This window comes from Oncorhynchus tshawytscha, linkage group LG03 (genome assembly GCF_018296145.1).
Source record: "Oncorhynchus tshawytscha isolate Ot180627B linkage group LG03, Otsh_v2.0, whole genome shotgun sequence".
NCBI lineage: Eukaryota > Metazoa > Chordata > Actinopteri > Salmoniformes > Salmonidae > Oncorhynchus > Oncorhynchus tshawytscha.
In genome coordinates, this window is record NC_056431.1 from 77955184 (window position 1) to 77971770 (window position 16587).

The following is a 16587-nucleotide window of genomic DNA, read 5'->3' on the forward strand; positions in this document are numbered from 1 at the left end:
GTTACTGTGCCACCTCCTGATTACAGATGAGAACACTATAGCTGCAACATGTCACTGTATGTGGAAATGGTCAGAGCAAATAGCCCAGTCAAATCAGAGAGTACAGGATGAAGGCAGAGTATTTCAAACCACCGTCGCTGCTAGAGGCTCCCACCCAAGGGAGATTCAGCTCAATATAGTTGCAATCAGCATTCATGTAGAAGTTCTGCAGAAATGTAGAGTTGAATCACTACCAAATATCCAGACCCAAAAAAAAAAAAAAAAAATCAAGTTTAATGAGTCACTCAGAGGATAAAATATGATTCTGTGATTTTTTTTTACCTGTGCCACTTCAGTTGTTTACAACAGTGTTAATATTGACAGTAGTAGGTGGTGGCATCTGTGAAAAGCCCCACAGACCACCCCCAAAAACCCAAACTCATTTCAAATTCTATTTTCCATCTAGACAAGAGACGTGACGTTTATAGAGTTGGTTTATGATGCGTTTATTGAGAACCCTGACACAACATGACTAGGTGTAACAGAGACTGTTACCACGGCAGTGGGGAATGTGTTGCTGTCACATTAAGTGTAGGACTCCAACAGTGTTGGAATGTAGGGCGGCAAACACCTAGTTTGTTTAACCCTTTAATATTCCTCTCCCTCCTCATCCTCTTCTCCCACGCTGTCAGTGCCCACCTCTTCATAGTCCTTCTCCAGGGCTGCCATGTCTTCTCTGGCCTCAGAGAACTCTCCCTCCTCCATGCCCTCACCAACGTACCAGTGCACAAAGGCCCTCTTGGCATACATCAGGTCAAACTTGTGGTCCAGACGGGCCCAGGCTTCAGCGATGGCTGTGGTGTTACTCAGCATGCACACGGCCCTCTGGACCTTGGCCAGGTCTCCTCCAGGAACCACCGTTGGGGGCTGGTAGTTGATACCCACTTTGAACCCAGTGGGACACCAGTCCACAAACTGGATACTCCTCTTGGTCTTGATGGCAGCGATGGCAGAGTTGACATCTTTGGGAACAACGTCACCACGGTACAGGAGACAGCAGGCCATGTATTTGCCGTGACGAGGGTCACACTTCACCATCTGATTGGCCGGCTCGAAGCAGGCGTTGGTGATGTCAGCGACTGACAGCTGCTCGTGATAGGCCTTCTCAGCGGAGATGACAGGGGCATAGGTGGCCAGGGGGAAGTGGATACGGGGGTAGGGCACCAAGTTGGTCTGGAACTCTGTCAGATCAACATTCAGGGCTCCATCGAATCGCAGGGAGGCAGTGATGGACGAGACGATCTGGCCAATGAGCCTGTTGAGGTTGGTGTACGAGGGACGCTCAATATCGAGGTTCCTGCGGCAGATGTCATAGATGGCCTCATTGTCCACCATGAAGGCACAGTCGGAGTGTTCCAGGGTGGTGTGAGTGGTCAGGATGGAGTTGTAGGGCTCCACCACAGCCGTGGACACCTGGGGAGCTGGGTAAACGGCGAACTCAAGCTTAGACTTCTTTCCGTAGTCCACAGACAGACGTTCCATCAGCAGGGAGGTGAAACCAGAACCGGTGCCTCCTCCGAAGCTGTGGAAGATGAGGAACCCCTGGAGACCTGTACACTGGTCAGCCTGAATGGAGAAATGGTACAATGACATGATGTTACGCCAGTAAGAATACAATGGAGAACCTGTTTGCCCAGTTTTACCCAGAAACATCCAGTTTTTTTTTTTTTGCTTAGTCCTGTGAAATAACCCTTTATCTTCTAGGTAGGACCACCCAAAAAACACCTTTTAGCTTTCTTCCATAGAACACCCTTGAGGGAAAAAGGTTCCCTGTAGAAACCTAACTGGACCCCATTTCAGAATGACGACTCACCAGTTTGCGTGTCCTGTCCAGCACGATGTCAATGATCTCCTTGCCGATGGTGTAGTGACCGCGGGCGTAGTTGTTGGCAGCATCCTCCTTACCCGTAATGAGCTGCTCAGGGTGGAACAGCTGGCGATAGATACCAGTCCTCACCTCATCTGAAAGACAGAAGGTAGAGTCAGAATATTAAAATCAACTCAGTCAAAAGATTATGAACCAAGAGACATCCTGTAGGATGTCTCATCTTACCGATGACAGTGGGCTCCAGATCAACGAAGATGGCTCGGGGGACATGCTTTCCGGCTCCGGTCTCACTGAAGAAGGTGTTGAAGGAGTCGTCTCCACCGCCACGAGTCTTGTCACTGGGCATCTGTCCGTCCGGCTGGATCCCATGCTCCAGGCAGTACAGCTCCCAACAGGCGTTACCCATCTGGACTCCGGCTTGGCCCACATGCATGGAAATACACTCACGCTGAAAGAGAGGAGGTACAAGAGATCAACCACATGGAAACTTGAATCAAATCAGGTGTATACACATTGAAGATAGTGAAGTGTCGAAGTCAGGCAAATGTTCAGGTTTAAAGCCGTTTCATAGATTATTAAAGAGTAAGCTAACATGATCGTTTAAAAAAAAAACTCCTACTAAAAGACAACCTTGCTTTCTCCGTTTCCCTTTTATTGTCTCTCTAGTATCTATTACAGTAATACAATGTCCTAACGTAACTTTGAATTTTGAAGGATCTACAGTTGGTAATAAAAATTTTAAAAAAAATCTCCTAAGCCAGTGTTAAAACACCAAACATAAGGCCTGAGGTTATTCCAAAACCCCATTCGTTCCCCATTTATTTCCCCCTTAGGGGTGGTTGAACGAAGCAGAAGGATCTCGTTTACATTTTAGGACTTCCAAGCTGGCGAGTGCAGTGTAGGCGGTCAATGTAGGTAAGAATTTATTCTTAACTGACTTACCTAGTTAAATACATTTGATTTTATTCAAAGTCATTGGCTCTATCCAAGAGGATCAAAAACACAATGTAGCAAGGGTCTATAGTGTGACTGACCTACAAATAATAAAAGTATTTATTTATGATGAAAATTAAATTTGTAGATCAGTCAGCCATCGTTTTGATGCTTTCAAACACCGCCATTGGCTAAGCTACCCTCTTGGTCACCATCTTTGGTATACACACTCATACTATACTGTAAGTTATCTTGCAAATCCTCTGCCATTTAAGGTGGGGTTTTTTAATGACCCTGTATCTTTAAGAGCAGAGACGAAAAGGTGTGCCTTGTTCCTGTGCGCCACCCCTACTCCCCCGCGCTCCTTTTCTCCCTCCCTCCAACCAGCTGCGCACCAACTGCAGTGGAACAGCCACAGATCGCACAGAAAATGGCTACCATCCTAAACCGCTTCTTTTCTTAGCGTCATGTCATCCTCCTCTTTGAAATGCCGATTTTTTAAAAAAAAAATTTAAATACATTTTTTGTAATATAATTTTCAAAAAAATCTCCAATTCGTGTTTTTGTCCTGAAGCTGTGTTTAAAAAAATGTTTTCATTTAAACAATGGACAGTCTATGAACAAGTAGAACAATGACCCACATTGGATGTACAGCTATAGATTGTCAAACAAATATACATTTTTGTATTTAACCTAAATAATTGTAAATCACATGTATCCTTAATTAGCTGTATACATAACACTAACATCGACATAAGAACAGGCAACGCAGAGAATCCGCTGATAATGAGTTAAGGGCGGGAATCAAAGCCAATTGCGCATTAGATTACAGTCTCAGGATGGGTGAACTTGGTACGTTGATATTTATTTATTAATGCATTCATTTTTACTAAAATACTTTATAGAACGATGAGTACACTGACGTAGTCATTGCCTAGTTAAATAAAAGGTTACATTTAATAAGTAGTAGGCAAAACTAATTTCAGGCATGTGCCACCTCCATGGTCTTTATATAACAGAATCCATCGTCTACATGCTTTTCACCTTTATCTAATCCTATCATTTTCGTTTGAATACCATGTGAAATGAATACATAAATGACTTTATAATCTGCGTCAGCACTCACCATTTTGTCTAGTTTTCTTTTCCTTCACAGGCTGACGTCGAGGATTCAGAAGAGAAGGCAGAACTGTCGGAGAAAGGAAGAGGTGGGGTTTTTATATGCCTGGAAAGAAGACAGACAGGCAGTAAATTAGTAAATCCCTCCTCCTTCAGGAAGCTACATCAGAGTCTGGTTGGCTGGGGACACGGTTGGTATGAAAAGAACAAGTCCCTCCTCCTACAGGAAGCTACAGCAGAGTCTGGTTGGCTGGGGACACCGTTGGTGGGTCGTTCTTCAATTGCTGTTGCGTGGAGAGAAATAGTAATGGCGACTTTTTGTAGGCATTAACTCCGACATGGTTCGTTGGATGAAAATGAATTACGTTTTTGTAGGGATTTCGTTCGATAAAGGCCGAACATGGGTTATGTGGTAAACACAGATATAGGAGATTTTATACGTTTTGTTCTATGAGATTATCTTCATTAGTTAACTTCACTCCTTTTTTGTGCATTTTGAAGCATTTATGTAATAAATTTTTTTTTAACACAAAGCACATAAAGATTTCATAATTCATAAGTCATGTTAATAACTGACTGATATTATCTCATAAAACAAAACATATAAGATCTCCTAAACCTGTGTTAACCTCAGACCTCATTTCTATACCAAAACCCTATTCATTTTTCTGATAGGGATGGCTGGACAAACTAAAATGGTATTTAAGGAAAATAAATTACTCTATTTTTTACATTACATTTTAGCAGACACTGTTATCCAGAGAAACTTGCCGTAGTGAGTACATTTAAAAAAAAAAACTTTTTTTAATACTGATCCCTTTTGGGAAATGAACCCACAACCTTTTATTTATTTTTATTTTTATTTAACCAGGTAGGCTAGTAGAGAACACCTTTATTTAACCAGGTAGGCTAGTAGAGAACACCTTTATTTAACCAGGTAGGCTAGTTGAGAACACCTTTATTTAACCAGGTAGGCTAGTTGAGAACACCTTTATTTAACCAGGTAGGCAAGTTGAGAACAAGTTCTCATTTACAATTGCGACCTGGCCAAGATAAAGCAAAGCAGTTCGACAGATACAACGACACAGAGTTACACATGGAGTAAAACAAACATACAGTCAATAATACAGTAGAAAAAAAGTCTATATACAATGTGAGCAAATGAGGTGAGAATAGGGAGGTAAAGGCAAAAAAAGGCCATGGTGGCAAAGTAAATACAATATAGCAAGTAAAACACTGGAATGGTAGATTTGCAGTGGAAGAATGTGCAAAGTAGAGATAGAAATAATGGGTGAAAAAATAACTATGGTGGTACATGCTCTACCAACTAAGCCACAATGGGCACATCTTACTGGCCTAAATCAACTAATATGGCAGCTTAATGACATTAAATAATATTGACCATTGTGATAACATTGTGTCACCAGTAGGAGTGATAACAGCAATTAGACATTTATTTGTTTATTGAGGATTTTGTTCAATGGAAGCCACAGATGCTCAAATCTAAGGAATTTAACCCTTTAGAAAGTATTTATTAATTTGATGTAAAATACAGTATATGTCTTATTTTTCTGTACATCTAAGCATACCTCTTGAGCTGTCTGTATCCTCCTGACTGGTGGCTCTTTGTTAAAATAAACTTAATATGCTTTGCTGTAACTCTGCTCAAATCTGGGTAAAATATTGAAAGAAATGTCTTTATTCAGTACATTTAGTAAAAAATGCCACTGCAATTCAGGAAAAACCCTGTTATGAAAACAACGAGGACAAAGACGAAAGGATGGTGTAGGGGTGAGGGTGGGGGAGGGGGAGACGGATGGTGTAGGGGAGAGGGTGGGGAGGGTGGGGGGGGAGACGGATGGTGTAGGGAGGGGGGGTGAGGGGAGGGGGGGGGAGGGGGAGACAGATGGTGTAGGGGTGGGGGAGGGGGAGACGGATGAGGGAGGGGTGAGGGTGGGGGGGAGGGGGAGACGGATGAGGGGGGGAGGGGACGGATGAGGGAGGGTGAGGGGGGGGGGGGAGACTGAGGGAGGGGTGAGGGTGGGGGAGGGGGAGGGTGAGGGTGGGGGAGACGGATGAGGGAGGGGGAGACGGATGAGGGAGGGGTGAGGGTGGAGGAGGGGGAGACGGATGAGGGAGGGGGAGGGGGGGAGACGGATGAGGGAGGGGGAGGGGTGAGGGGGAGACGGATGAGGGAGGGGTGAGGGTGGGGGAGGGGGAGACGGATGAGGGAGGGGTGAGGGTGGGGGGGAGACGATGAGGGAGGGGGAGGGTGGGGGAGGGGGAGGGTGAGGGAGGGGTGAGGGGGGGGGGGGGGGGAGACGGATGGTGTAGGGGTGAGGGGGGGGGAGGGGGAGACGGATGAGGGGAGGGAGGGGGAGGGTGGGGGTGAGGGGGGGAGACGGATGAGGGAGGGGTGAGGGTGGGGGAGGGGGAGACGGATGAGGGAGGGGTGGGGTGGGGGGGGGAGACGGATGAGGGAGGGGGGTGAGGGTGGGGGGGGGGGGAGACGGATGGGTGGGGGGGTGAGGGTGGGGGGATGAGGGGGGGGAGACGGATGGTGTAGGGGTGAGGGTGGGGGAGGGTGGGGGGGGGGAGACGGATGAGGGAGGGGTGAGGGTGGGGGGGGGTGAGGGGGGGAGACGGATGAGGGAGGGGGGGTGAGGGTGAGGGGGGAGGGGGAGACGGATGAGGGAGGGGTGAGTGTGGGGGGGGGGGGAGACGGATGAGGGAGGGGGTGAGGGTGGGGAGAGAGGGGACGGATGAGGGAGGAGGGGGGGGGGAGGGATGAGGGAGGGGAGGGGAGGGAGAAAAGGGTGGGGGGGGAGGGGGGCAATAGTGGGCAATGGGGGGAGAGGGATTGTGTAGGGGAGAAGAGTGGGGGGGAGGAGGGTGGGGGAGGGGACGGATGGGAGACGGGTGGGGGAGGGGGGGATGAGGGAGAGGGATGGGAGGGGGGCGACAGGGTGGGGGGAGGATGGAAAATAAGGGTGTTGGGTTACACCTATAGCCTCTCAAAAGATTCATAGAAAATAAGCTTTAAAAGGCATGATAATGAAGCCTCATTCCTGGGAAATGAATTCAATGTCAGTTATTCAATGGATTGCCTATAAACATGTCCTAGCCATTTATCCCATGTGTAACTAACTCTGTGTTGTTGTTTTTGTCGCACTGCTTTGCTTTATCTTGGCCAGGTCGCAGTTGTAAATGAGAACTCGTTCTCAAATGGCCGACCTGGTTAAATAAAGGTGAAATAAAATGTAAGAATAAAGAAACATGGGTAGCATAAAAACATGGGTAGCATAGACACATGGGTAGCATAGAGACATGGGTAGCATAGAAACATGGGTAGCATAGACACATGGGTAGCATAGACACATGGGTAGCATAGAGACATGGGTAGCATAAAAACATGGGTAGCATAGACACATGGGTAGCATAGAGACATGGGTAGCATAAAAACATGGGTAGCATAGAAACATGGGTAGCATAGAAACATGGGTAGCATAGACACATGGGTAGCATAGACACATGGGTAGCATAGAAACATGGGTAGCATAGAGACATGGGTAGCATAGACACATGGGTAGCATAGAGACATGGGTAGCATAGACACATGGGTAGCATAGACACATGGGTAGCATAGATACATGGGTAGCATAGACACATGGGTAGCATAGAAACATGGGTAGCATAGATACATGATCTAACTTCCAGCATAGGCATCTCTTTGCTCTGTGCACCTTGGAAGGAACCACTTACTAGGGAGAATATGGGGGGGACATCTTTGCCTGGTCCAGTCAGTTTGCCCCTCTGTAAAATGCATCTTGCAGATCTGCTTATAAATAATTATCATAAAAAGTGGGCCTTAAAAAAAAAATAATAATCTATAATTCATTTATAATGAATACTACGTATATAGTGTTGCTGAATGTAAAAATGTTTCAACTTACCCACTATGTGATGTTTGGTAGGTGAAAATGATAGGAGAAAATAGCCCAGTCACTAGTAGTATTTCATACCAAGTTTGTTGCTGGAGAGGCTCCCACCCAAGGGAGATACATCTCAGTCAAGATGTAATCAGCATAAATGTACAAATTCAGCAGAAATGTTGGGTTGAATCACTACCGAATATCAATAATTGAGTCACTCCTTGGCTAAAAAAATGACGCAGCGGATTTTTGCCTGCCAATAGCCTAGGCTAGCCTCGGAGACGGAAAGAGGCATCGTCAATGTATCCGTGCCATAATGGCATCTGTGACAGAATGGGCAGCGCCATCGAGTCTATCTCCATTTTGAAGTAGTCAATTTTCTTCTTCACGATTGGCTGATCTCTCCTGATGACCCGTTTGCACATGACTCCAAAAGGGTCACCAGTAGGGATCAGCCATTGAAGTTTGAAGTCCCACCCAGTTGACTATATTAAAGTGGTGGAAGCCCTCAATGGCGCTGCCCATACTAAAACGTCCTTTTGACTACTAGAGCCCTCTATCATTCTCTATGGCTAGCCTACAGACGCCTACGGTAAGTCAGTACACTGCAGCAGGAGGGATCCCTTCCATGATGTCATTCCTACATACAGTATAGCACCAGGGTAGGGGTGGCAGGGTAGCCTAGTGGCTAGAGCGTTGGACTAGTGGCTAGAGCGTTGGACTAGTGGCTAGAGCGTTGGACTAGTGGCTAGAGCGTTGGACTAGTGGCTAGAGCGTTGGACTAGTGGTTAGAGCGTTGGACTAGTAACCGAAAGGTTGCAAGTTCAAACCCCCGAGTTGACAAGGTACAAATCTGTCGTTCTGCCCCTGAACAGGCAGTTAACCCACTGTTCCTAGGCCGTCATTGAAAATAAGAATTTGTATGGATTTCAATGTTCAATAGCTCTTAAACAAAAGCTGTTTCCATACCTGTACCGAGTTAAGATTGTCATTGTTGAGATAATTATATGTGTGACTTCATGTGTCTCCTGTGATTTGGATCATTCTCCCTGCTATCTTAATAACCCTTTACTCTCATACCCATATATATATATATACAGGTTGAGAATGGCCTGATTTGAGCACTGATAGGCACTTCAATTGGAATGCAGTCACTGGACAAATAACATGCTATAAATGATATCAAAGCTCACAGTCTCTGTTCTTCATAACTCTGTATGGCTTTTGGCTGAGAGACAAACCAGGCCAGCCCAGTACAGCTTGGCCCTATACAGTGGGGCAAAAAAGTATTTAGTCAGCCACCAATTGTGCAAGTTCTCCCACTTAAAAAGATGAGAGAGGCCTGTGATTTTCATCATAGGTACACTTCAACTATGACAGACAAAATGAGAAAAAAAATTCCAGAAAATTACATTGTAGGATTTTTAATGAATTTATTTGCAAATTATGGTGGAAAATAAGTATTTTTCCCGCTACTTTTGCCCCTCCCTCTGAGTGAGGGAAATGCTGTAAATTAAGACGACTCAATGTATTTTTGAAAGATGAGACGTTGAAGATAATAAATACCACTTTAATATCATACAAGCAAGTTAAAACACCCGGGTCTGCACTTCACACATATTTATATCATCCACAGTGTCAACGTTTATGATCAATATGTTTGATGTACAGTTACAAGATGACATGGCGTCATACCCTTTTGGGGTTGTTCTGAACAGAATGTTTGTCTATTTGTGAAGAAGAATTTGCCACGGAACACAGAACACGGAACACTGAACACGGAACACAGAACACGGAACCTGAATGCACTCATGACTCCGTTCTATGCTTACCAAAATGACAATCTTGTTTCTCTGAATTGCCTTGTGAAAGCTTAACACTGTAAGATTGTATTTTATAACTTCTAGGAAAAACTCCCTAGAAAGGCCAAAACCTAGGAAGAAACCTAGAGAGGAACCAGGCTATGTGGGGTGGCCAGTCCTCTTCTGGCTGTGCCGGGTGGAGATTATAACAGAACATGGCCAATATGTTCAGATGTTCATAAATGACCAGCATGGTCAAATATTAATAATCACAAGCAGAACAGTTGAAACTGGAGCAGCAGCACGGACAGGTGGACTGGGGACAGCAAGGAGTCATCGTGCCAGGTAGTCCTGAGGCATGGTCCTAGGGCTCAGCTCCTGCCAGAGAGAGAGAAAGAAAGAGAGAGAGAGCATACTTAAATTCACACAGGACACCGGATAAGACAGGAGAAGTACTCCAGATATAACAAACTGAACCTAGCCCCTCGACACATAAACTACTGCAGCATAAATACTGGAGGCTGAGACAGGAGGGGTCAGGAGACACTGTGGCCCCATCCGAGGACAGCCCCAGACAGGGCCAAACAGGCAGGATATAACCCCACCCACTTTGCCAAAGCACAGCCAACACACCACTAGAGGGATATCTTCAACCACCAACTTACCATCCTGAGACAAGGCCGAGTATAGCCCACAAAGATCTCTGCCACGGCACAACCCAAGGGGGGGCGCCAACCCAGGCAGGAAGATCACATCAGTGACTCAACCCACTCAAGTGACGCACCCCTCCTAGGGACGGCATGAAAGAGCACCAGTAAGCCAGTGACTCAGCCCCTGTAATAGGGTTAGAGGCAAAGAATCCCAGTGGAAAGAGGGGAACCGGCCAGGCAGAGACAGCAAGGGTGGTTCGTTGCTCCAGAGCCTTTCCGTTCCCCTTCACACTCCTGGGCCAGACTACACTCAAATCAAATCAAACCAAATCAAATTTTATTTGTCACATACACATGGTTAGCAGATGTTAATGCGAGTGTAGCGAAATGCTTGTGCTTCTAGTTCCGACAATGCAGTAATAACCAACAAGTAATCTAACTAACAATTCCAAAACTACTGTCTTATACACACAAGTGTAAGGGGATAAAGAATATGTACATAAAGTTATATGAATGAGTGATGGTACAGAGCGGCATAGGCAAGATACAGTAGATGGTATCGAGTACAGTATATACATATGAGATGAGTATGTAAACAAAGTGGCAAAGTTAAAGTGGCTAGTGATACATGTATTACATAAGGATGCAGTCGATGATATAGAGTACAGTATATACGTATACATATGAGATGAATAATGTAGGGTATGTAAACATTATATTAGGTAGCATTGTTTAAAGTGGCTAGTGATATATTTTACATCATTTCCCATCAATTCCCATTATTAAAGTGGCTGGAGTTGAGTCAGTGTGTTGGCAGCAGCCACTCAATGTTAGTGGTGGCTGTTTAACAGTCTGATGGCCTTGAGATAGAAGCTGTTTTTCAGTCTCTCGGTCCCAGCTTTGATGCACCTGTACTGACCTCGCCTTCTGGATGATAGCGGAGTGAACAGGCAGTGGCTCGGGTGGTTGTTGTCTTGATGATCTTTATGGCCTTCCTGTAACATCGGGTGGTGTAGGTGTCCTGGAGGGCAGGTTGTTTGCCCCCGGTGATGCGTTGTGCAGACCTCACTACCCTCTGGAGAGCCTTACGGTTGTGGGCGGAGCAGTTGCCGTACCAGGCGGTGATACAGCCCGCCAGGATGCTCTCGATTGTGCATCTGTAGAAGTTTGTGAGTGCTTTTGGTGACAAGCCGAATTTCTTCAGCCTCCTGAGGTTGAAGAGGCGCTGCTGCGCCTTCTTCACGATGCTGTCTGTGTGGGTGGACCAATTCAGTTTGTCTGTGATGTGTATGCCGAGGAACTTAAAGCTTGCCACCCTCTCCACTACTGTTCCATTGATGTGGATAGGGGGGTGTTCCTTCTGCTGTTTCCTGAAGTCCACAATCATCTCCTTAGTTTTGTTGACGTTGAGTGTGAGGTTATTTTCCTGACACCACACTCCGAGGGCCCTCACCTCCTCCCTGTAGGCCGTCTCGTCGTTGTTGGTAATCAAGCCTACCACTGTTGTGTCGTCCGCAAACTTGATGATTGAGTTGGAGGCGTGCGTGGCCACGCAGTCGTGGGTGAACAGGGAGGACAGGAGAGGGCTCAGAACTCACCCTTGTGGGGCCCCAGTGTTGAGGATCAGCGGGGTGGAGATGTTGTTGCCTACCCTCACCACCTGGGGGCGGCCCGTCAGCAAGTCCAGTACCCAGTTGCACAGGGTGGGGTCGAGACCTAGGATCTCGTGCTTGATGACGAGCTTGGAGGGTACTATGGTGTTAAATGCCGAGCTGTAGTCGATGAACAGCATTCTCACATAGGTATTCCTCTTGTCCAGATGGGTTAGGGCAGTGTGCAGTGTGGTTGAGATTGCATCGTCTGCGGACCTATTTGGGCGGTAAGCACATTGGAGTGGGTCTAGGGTGTCAGGTAGGGTGGAGGTGATATGGCCCTTGACTAGTCTCTCAAAGCACTTCATGATGACGGAAGTGAGTGCTACGGGGCGGTAGTCGTTTAGCTCAGTTACCTTTGCTTTCTTGGGAACAGGAACAATGGTGGCCCTCTTGAAGCATGTGGGAACAGCAGACTGGGATAGGGATTGATTGAATATGTCCGTAAACACACCAGCCAGCTGGTCTGCGCATGCTCTGAGGGCGCGGCTGGGGATGCCGTCTAGGTCTGCAGCCTTGCGAGGGTTAACACGTTTAAATGTCTTACTCACCTCGGCTGCAGTGAAGGAGAGGCCGCATGTTTTGGTTGCAGGCCGTGTCAGTGGCACTGTATTGTCCTCAAAGCGGGCAAAAAAGTTATTTAGTCTGCCTGGGAGCAAGACATCCTGGTCCGTGACGGGGCTGGTTTTCTTTTTGTAATCCGTGATTGACTGTAGACCCTGCCACATACCTCTTGTGTCTGAGCCGTTGAATTGAGATTCTACTTGGTCTCTATACTGACGCTTAGCTTGTTTGATCCACTGAAGAGATGAGTCTTCAGTAAAGACTTAAAGGTTGAGACCGAGTTTGCGTCTCTCACATGGGTAGGCAGACCATTCCATAAAAATGGAGCTCTATAGGAGAAAGCCCTGCCTCCAGCTGTTTGCTTAGAAATTCTATGGACAATTAGGAGGCCTGCGTCTTGTGACCGTAGCGTACGTGTAGGTATGTATGGCAGGACCAAATCGGAAAGATAGGGAGGAGCAAGCCCATGTAATGCTTTGTAGGTTAGCAGTAAAACCTTGAAATCAGCCCTTGCTTTGACAGGAAGCCAGTGTAGAGAGGCTAGCACTGAAGTAATATGATCACATTGTTTTGGTTCTAGTCAGGATTCTAGCAGCCGTATTTAGCACCAACTGAAGTTTATTTAGTGCTTTTACAACCCTTGGCCTACAAGAATGTGGCAGCAGTCTCTTGGGACATTTACTGAGACCTCTTCATCTGCAGACAGGCTTTACACAGCTTTCCACATCTGAGGACAGACATCACAAAGAAATAGGCTTCACTTGAATTACAATTAGACAGCCCTGACCATAATCTCTCTGTCTGTCTTCATAGTGTTCCCCTCTAGGGTTTTAAACTGGAGAATATGTGTATAATGTCATCCCATAGCCTAGTAAACCTACTCCCTTTCCTGACAGCTGGAGCAGAACATTATTATACCCTCTTCCATTGTCTCACATCAAAACATATCTGCAGACGAGAGACAGATGGAGAGAGATGACATGTTGTTTTTATTAGTAATACTTCCTGTATAATATAAACTGACCTGGGATCATTAACTCTGGGACTACTGCATCTCTATCTGTATTTCAATGTAAAACATCTCTTTAGTAATACTTCCTGTATAATATAAACTGACCTGGGATCATTAACTCTGGGACTACTACATCTCTTTAGTAATACTTCCTGTATAATATAAACTGACCTGGGATCATTAACTCTGGGACAACTACATCTCTTTAATGATACTTCCTGTATAATATAAACTGACCTGGGATCATTAACTCTGGGACAACTACATCTCTTTAATGATACTTCCTGTATAATAGAAACTGACCTGGGATCATTAACTCTGGGACTACTACATCTCTTTAATAATACTTCCTGTATAATATAAACTGACCTGGGATCATTAACTCTGGGACTACTACATATCTTTAATAATACTTCCTGTATAATATAAACTGACCTGGGATCATTAACTCTGGGACTACTGCATCTCTTTAATAATACTTCCTGTTGACCTGACCAAGTGACCTCTCACCTCTGATCATGCTGTTGCCCTCTATGTAGCCAGTGCAGATGCAGGGGGGGTTCACCGACACAGCTGATATAACCTATAGGATTTAGGGAGAAGAGGAGAGAGGGATGAAGTGAAGGAGAGAGACTGTTATTGAGAAAATAAGGTAGTTGAAGGGACAGTGTTCAACAGGAATCTGTGTGTGTCTTCACCTGGTGTCCACACCACACGAAGTGGCTGCAGAGGACTTTATGCTGAAACACATGAACAGACGCACGAGGACCAACAATATAGCGTAGTTATAGAAATAATGAAGTGTCTTACTATTCTCCATGGTTGGCCCTCTTGCCTATTCTTTGAAGGTGGAAGGAGCCACAGTTATACACCTGAACTAGCTTACTGCACAACACAATCCATCAATCAGATTGATACACGAGTGTGTAGGTGTGAGTTATAGGGTGTCTAATTGTTCTACATTTTTTCAAAATGGGTGATTTAAAAATAACCTGTTTTTGTTTTTGCACAGACATCACACCCTTAAACTAAACAGCACCCTCACCTGAGAAGTAGAAATCAAAGGGAGAGAAACTGGGAATTGAATAACTGCAGTTTATCACAGTTAAGTAAATGGAAGAATACTGTTATTGCAATGTGAATGGCTCTTAAAAGAGCCTTTGGTTGTGCATAGTGTAGTCTACGGTGTTGCCAGGGAACAGCACCCTCTTAAAAGAGCCTTTGGTTGTGCATAGTGTAGTCTGCCAGGGAACAGCACCCTCTTGTGTTGCCTACGGGGAACAGCACCCTCTTTAAAAGAGCCTTTGGTTGTGCATAGTGTGGGAACAGTCTTCAAAGAGCCTTTGGTTGTGTGTTGCCGGTGTTGGGAACAGCACCCTCTTCAAAGAGCCTTTGGTTGTGCATAGTGTAGTCTATGGTGTTGCCTGGGAACAGCACCCTCTTCAAAGAGCCTTTGGTTGTGCATAGTGTAGTCTATGGTGTTGCCTGGGAACAGCACCCTCTTCAAAGAGCCTTTGGTTGTGCATAGTGTAGTGCATAGTGTAGTCGGTGTTGCCAGGGAACAGCACCCTCTTAAAAGAGCCTTTGGTTGTGCATAGTGTAGTCTATGGTGTTGCCTGGGAACAGCACCCTCTTCAAAAGAGCCTTTGGTTGTGCATAGTGTAGTGCATAGTGTAGTCTATGGTGTTGCCTGGGAACAGCACCCCTTCAAAGAGCCTGTGCATAAAGAACAGCCTCTTCAAAGAGCCTTTTGTGCATAGTGTAGTCTATGGTGTTGCCTGGGAACAGCACCCTCTTCAAAGAGCCTTTGGTAGTGTAGCATAGTGTAGTCTATGGTGTTGCCTGGGAACAGCACCCTCTTCAAAGAGCCTTTGGTTGTGCATAGTGTAGAGCCTTTCTATGGTGTTGCCTTTGGTTGTGCATAGGGAACAGCACCCTCTTCAAAGAGCCTTTGGTTGTGCATAGTGTAGTCTATGGTGTTGCCTGGGAACAGCACCCTCTTCAAAGAGCCTTTGGTTGTGCATAGTGTAGTCTATGGTGTTGCCTGGGAACAGCACCCTCTTCAAAGAGCCTTTGGTTGTGCATAGTGTAGTCTATGGTGTTGCCAAAGAGCCTTTGGTTGGCATAACAGCACCCTCTTCAAAGAGCCTTTGGTTGTGCATAGTGTAGTCTATGGTGTTGCCAGGGAACAGCACCCTCTTAAAAGAGCCTTTGGTTGTGCATAGTGTAGTCTATGGTGTTGCCAAAGAGCCTTTGGGGATAGTGTAGTCAGCACCCTCTTCAAAGAGCCTTTGGTTGTGCATAGTGTAGTCTATGGTGTTGCCAGGGCCAAAGAGCCTTTGGTTGTGAACAGCACCCTCTTCAAAGAGCCTTTGGTTGTGCATAGTGTAGTCTATGGTGTTGCCAGGGAACAGCACCCTCTTCAAAGAGCCTTTGGTTGTGCATAGTGTAGTCTATGGTGTTGCCAGGGAACAGCACCCTCTTAAAAGAGCCTTTGGTTGTGCATAGTGTAGTCTATGGGGTTGCCAGGCAACATTACCCTCTTCGTAGAAGTAGGAGCTGAATATCTCACACACACGGATATCCTGTCTTGCTGCGTTGTTGGACCCCATCCTTGAAACATCCTGCAGAGCAGCAGACTCCTCCTCTGGGACACGGTGGTGAGCTGCAGATCCCCTCCTGGTCCTCGTGTCCATCCTCATGATGATCCCTTACTCCTCTTGTTGTGGTTTTCCAGGGTGTGTTGAGAAATCTTAGCCTACAGCATCTTCTACAGGCAGAAGAGTTCAATTACAGATTCTAAAGTGTAATGAAGGACCAATAACCCCACAGACAGACAGACAGACAGAAAGACAGACAGACAGACAGACAGACAGACAGACAGACAGACAGACAGACAGACAGACAGACAGACAGACAGACAGACAGACAGACAGGCAGACAGACAGACAGACACACAGACACACAGACACACAGACACACAGACACAGACACACACTCCCCCTTCTATATTCCTTAAATACGGTCAGAAGAAAGTGTCCGGATGCCATCTGAAT

The 16587-nt window shown here is 46.0% G+C and overlaps 1 protein-coding gene across 1 annotated transcript; it reads right to left on the reverse strand.

Annotated features, from left to right (window-relative positions):
• Positions 1 to 469: 469 nt before the first annotated feature.
• On the reverse strand, positions 470 to 4073 carry LOC112240879 (tubulin alpha chain-like). The gene is made up of 4 exons (XM_042320038.1): positions 3927 to 4073; positions 2093 to 2315; positions 1853 to 2001; positions 470 to 1605 (listed from the first exon to the last, which is right to left on the reverse strand). The coding sequence occupies exons 1-4, from the start codon at positions 3927 to 3929 to the stop codon at positions 628 to 630; spliced, it is 1353 nt and encodes a 450-aa protein (XP_042175972.1). The 5' UTR covers positions 3930 to 4073; the 3' UTR covers positions 470 to 627.
• Positions 4074 to 16587: the final 12514 nt, after the last annotated feature.

Excerpts from the sequence above, each read along its gene's own strand:
- LOC112240879 (XM_042320038.1), bottom strand. Across the intron at positions 2,002-2,092 it reads TCTGGAGCCCACTGTCATCG|ATGAGGTGAGGACTGGTATC; the intron begins GTAAGATGAGAC and ends TCTGTCTTTCAG. Across the intron at positions 1,606-1,852 it reads TGGACAGGACACGCAAACTG|GCTGACCAGTGTACAGGTCT; the intron begins GTGAGTCGTCAT and ends TTCTCCATTCAG.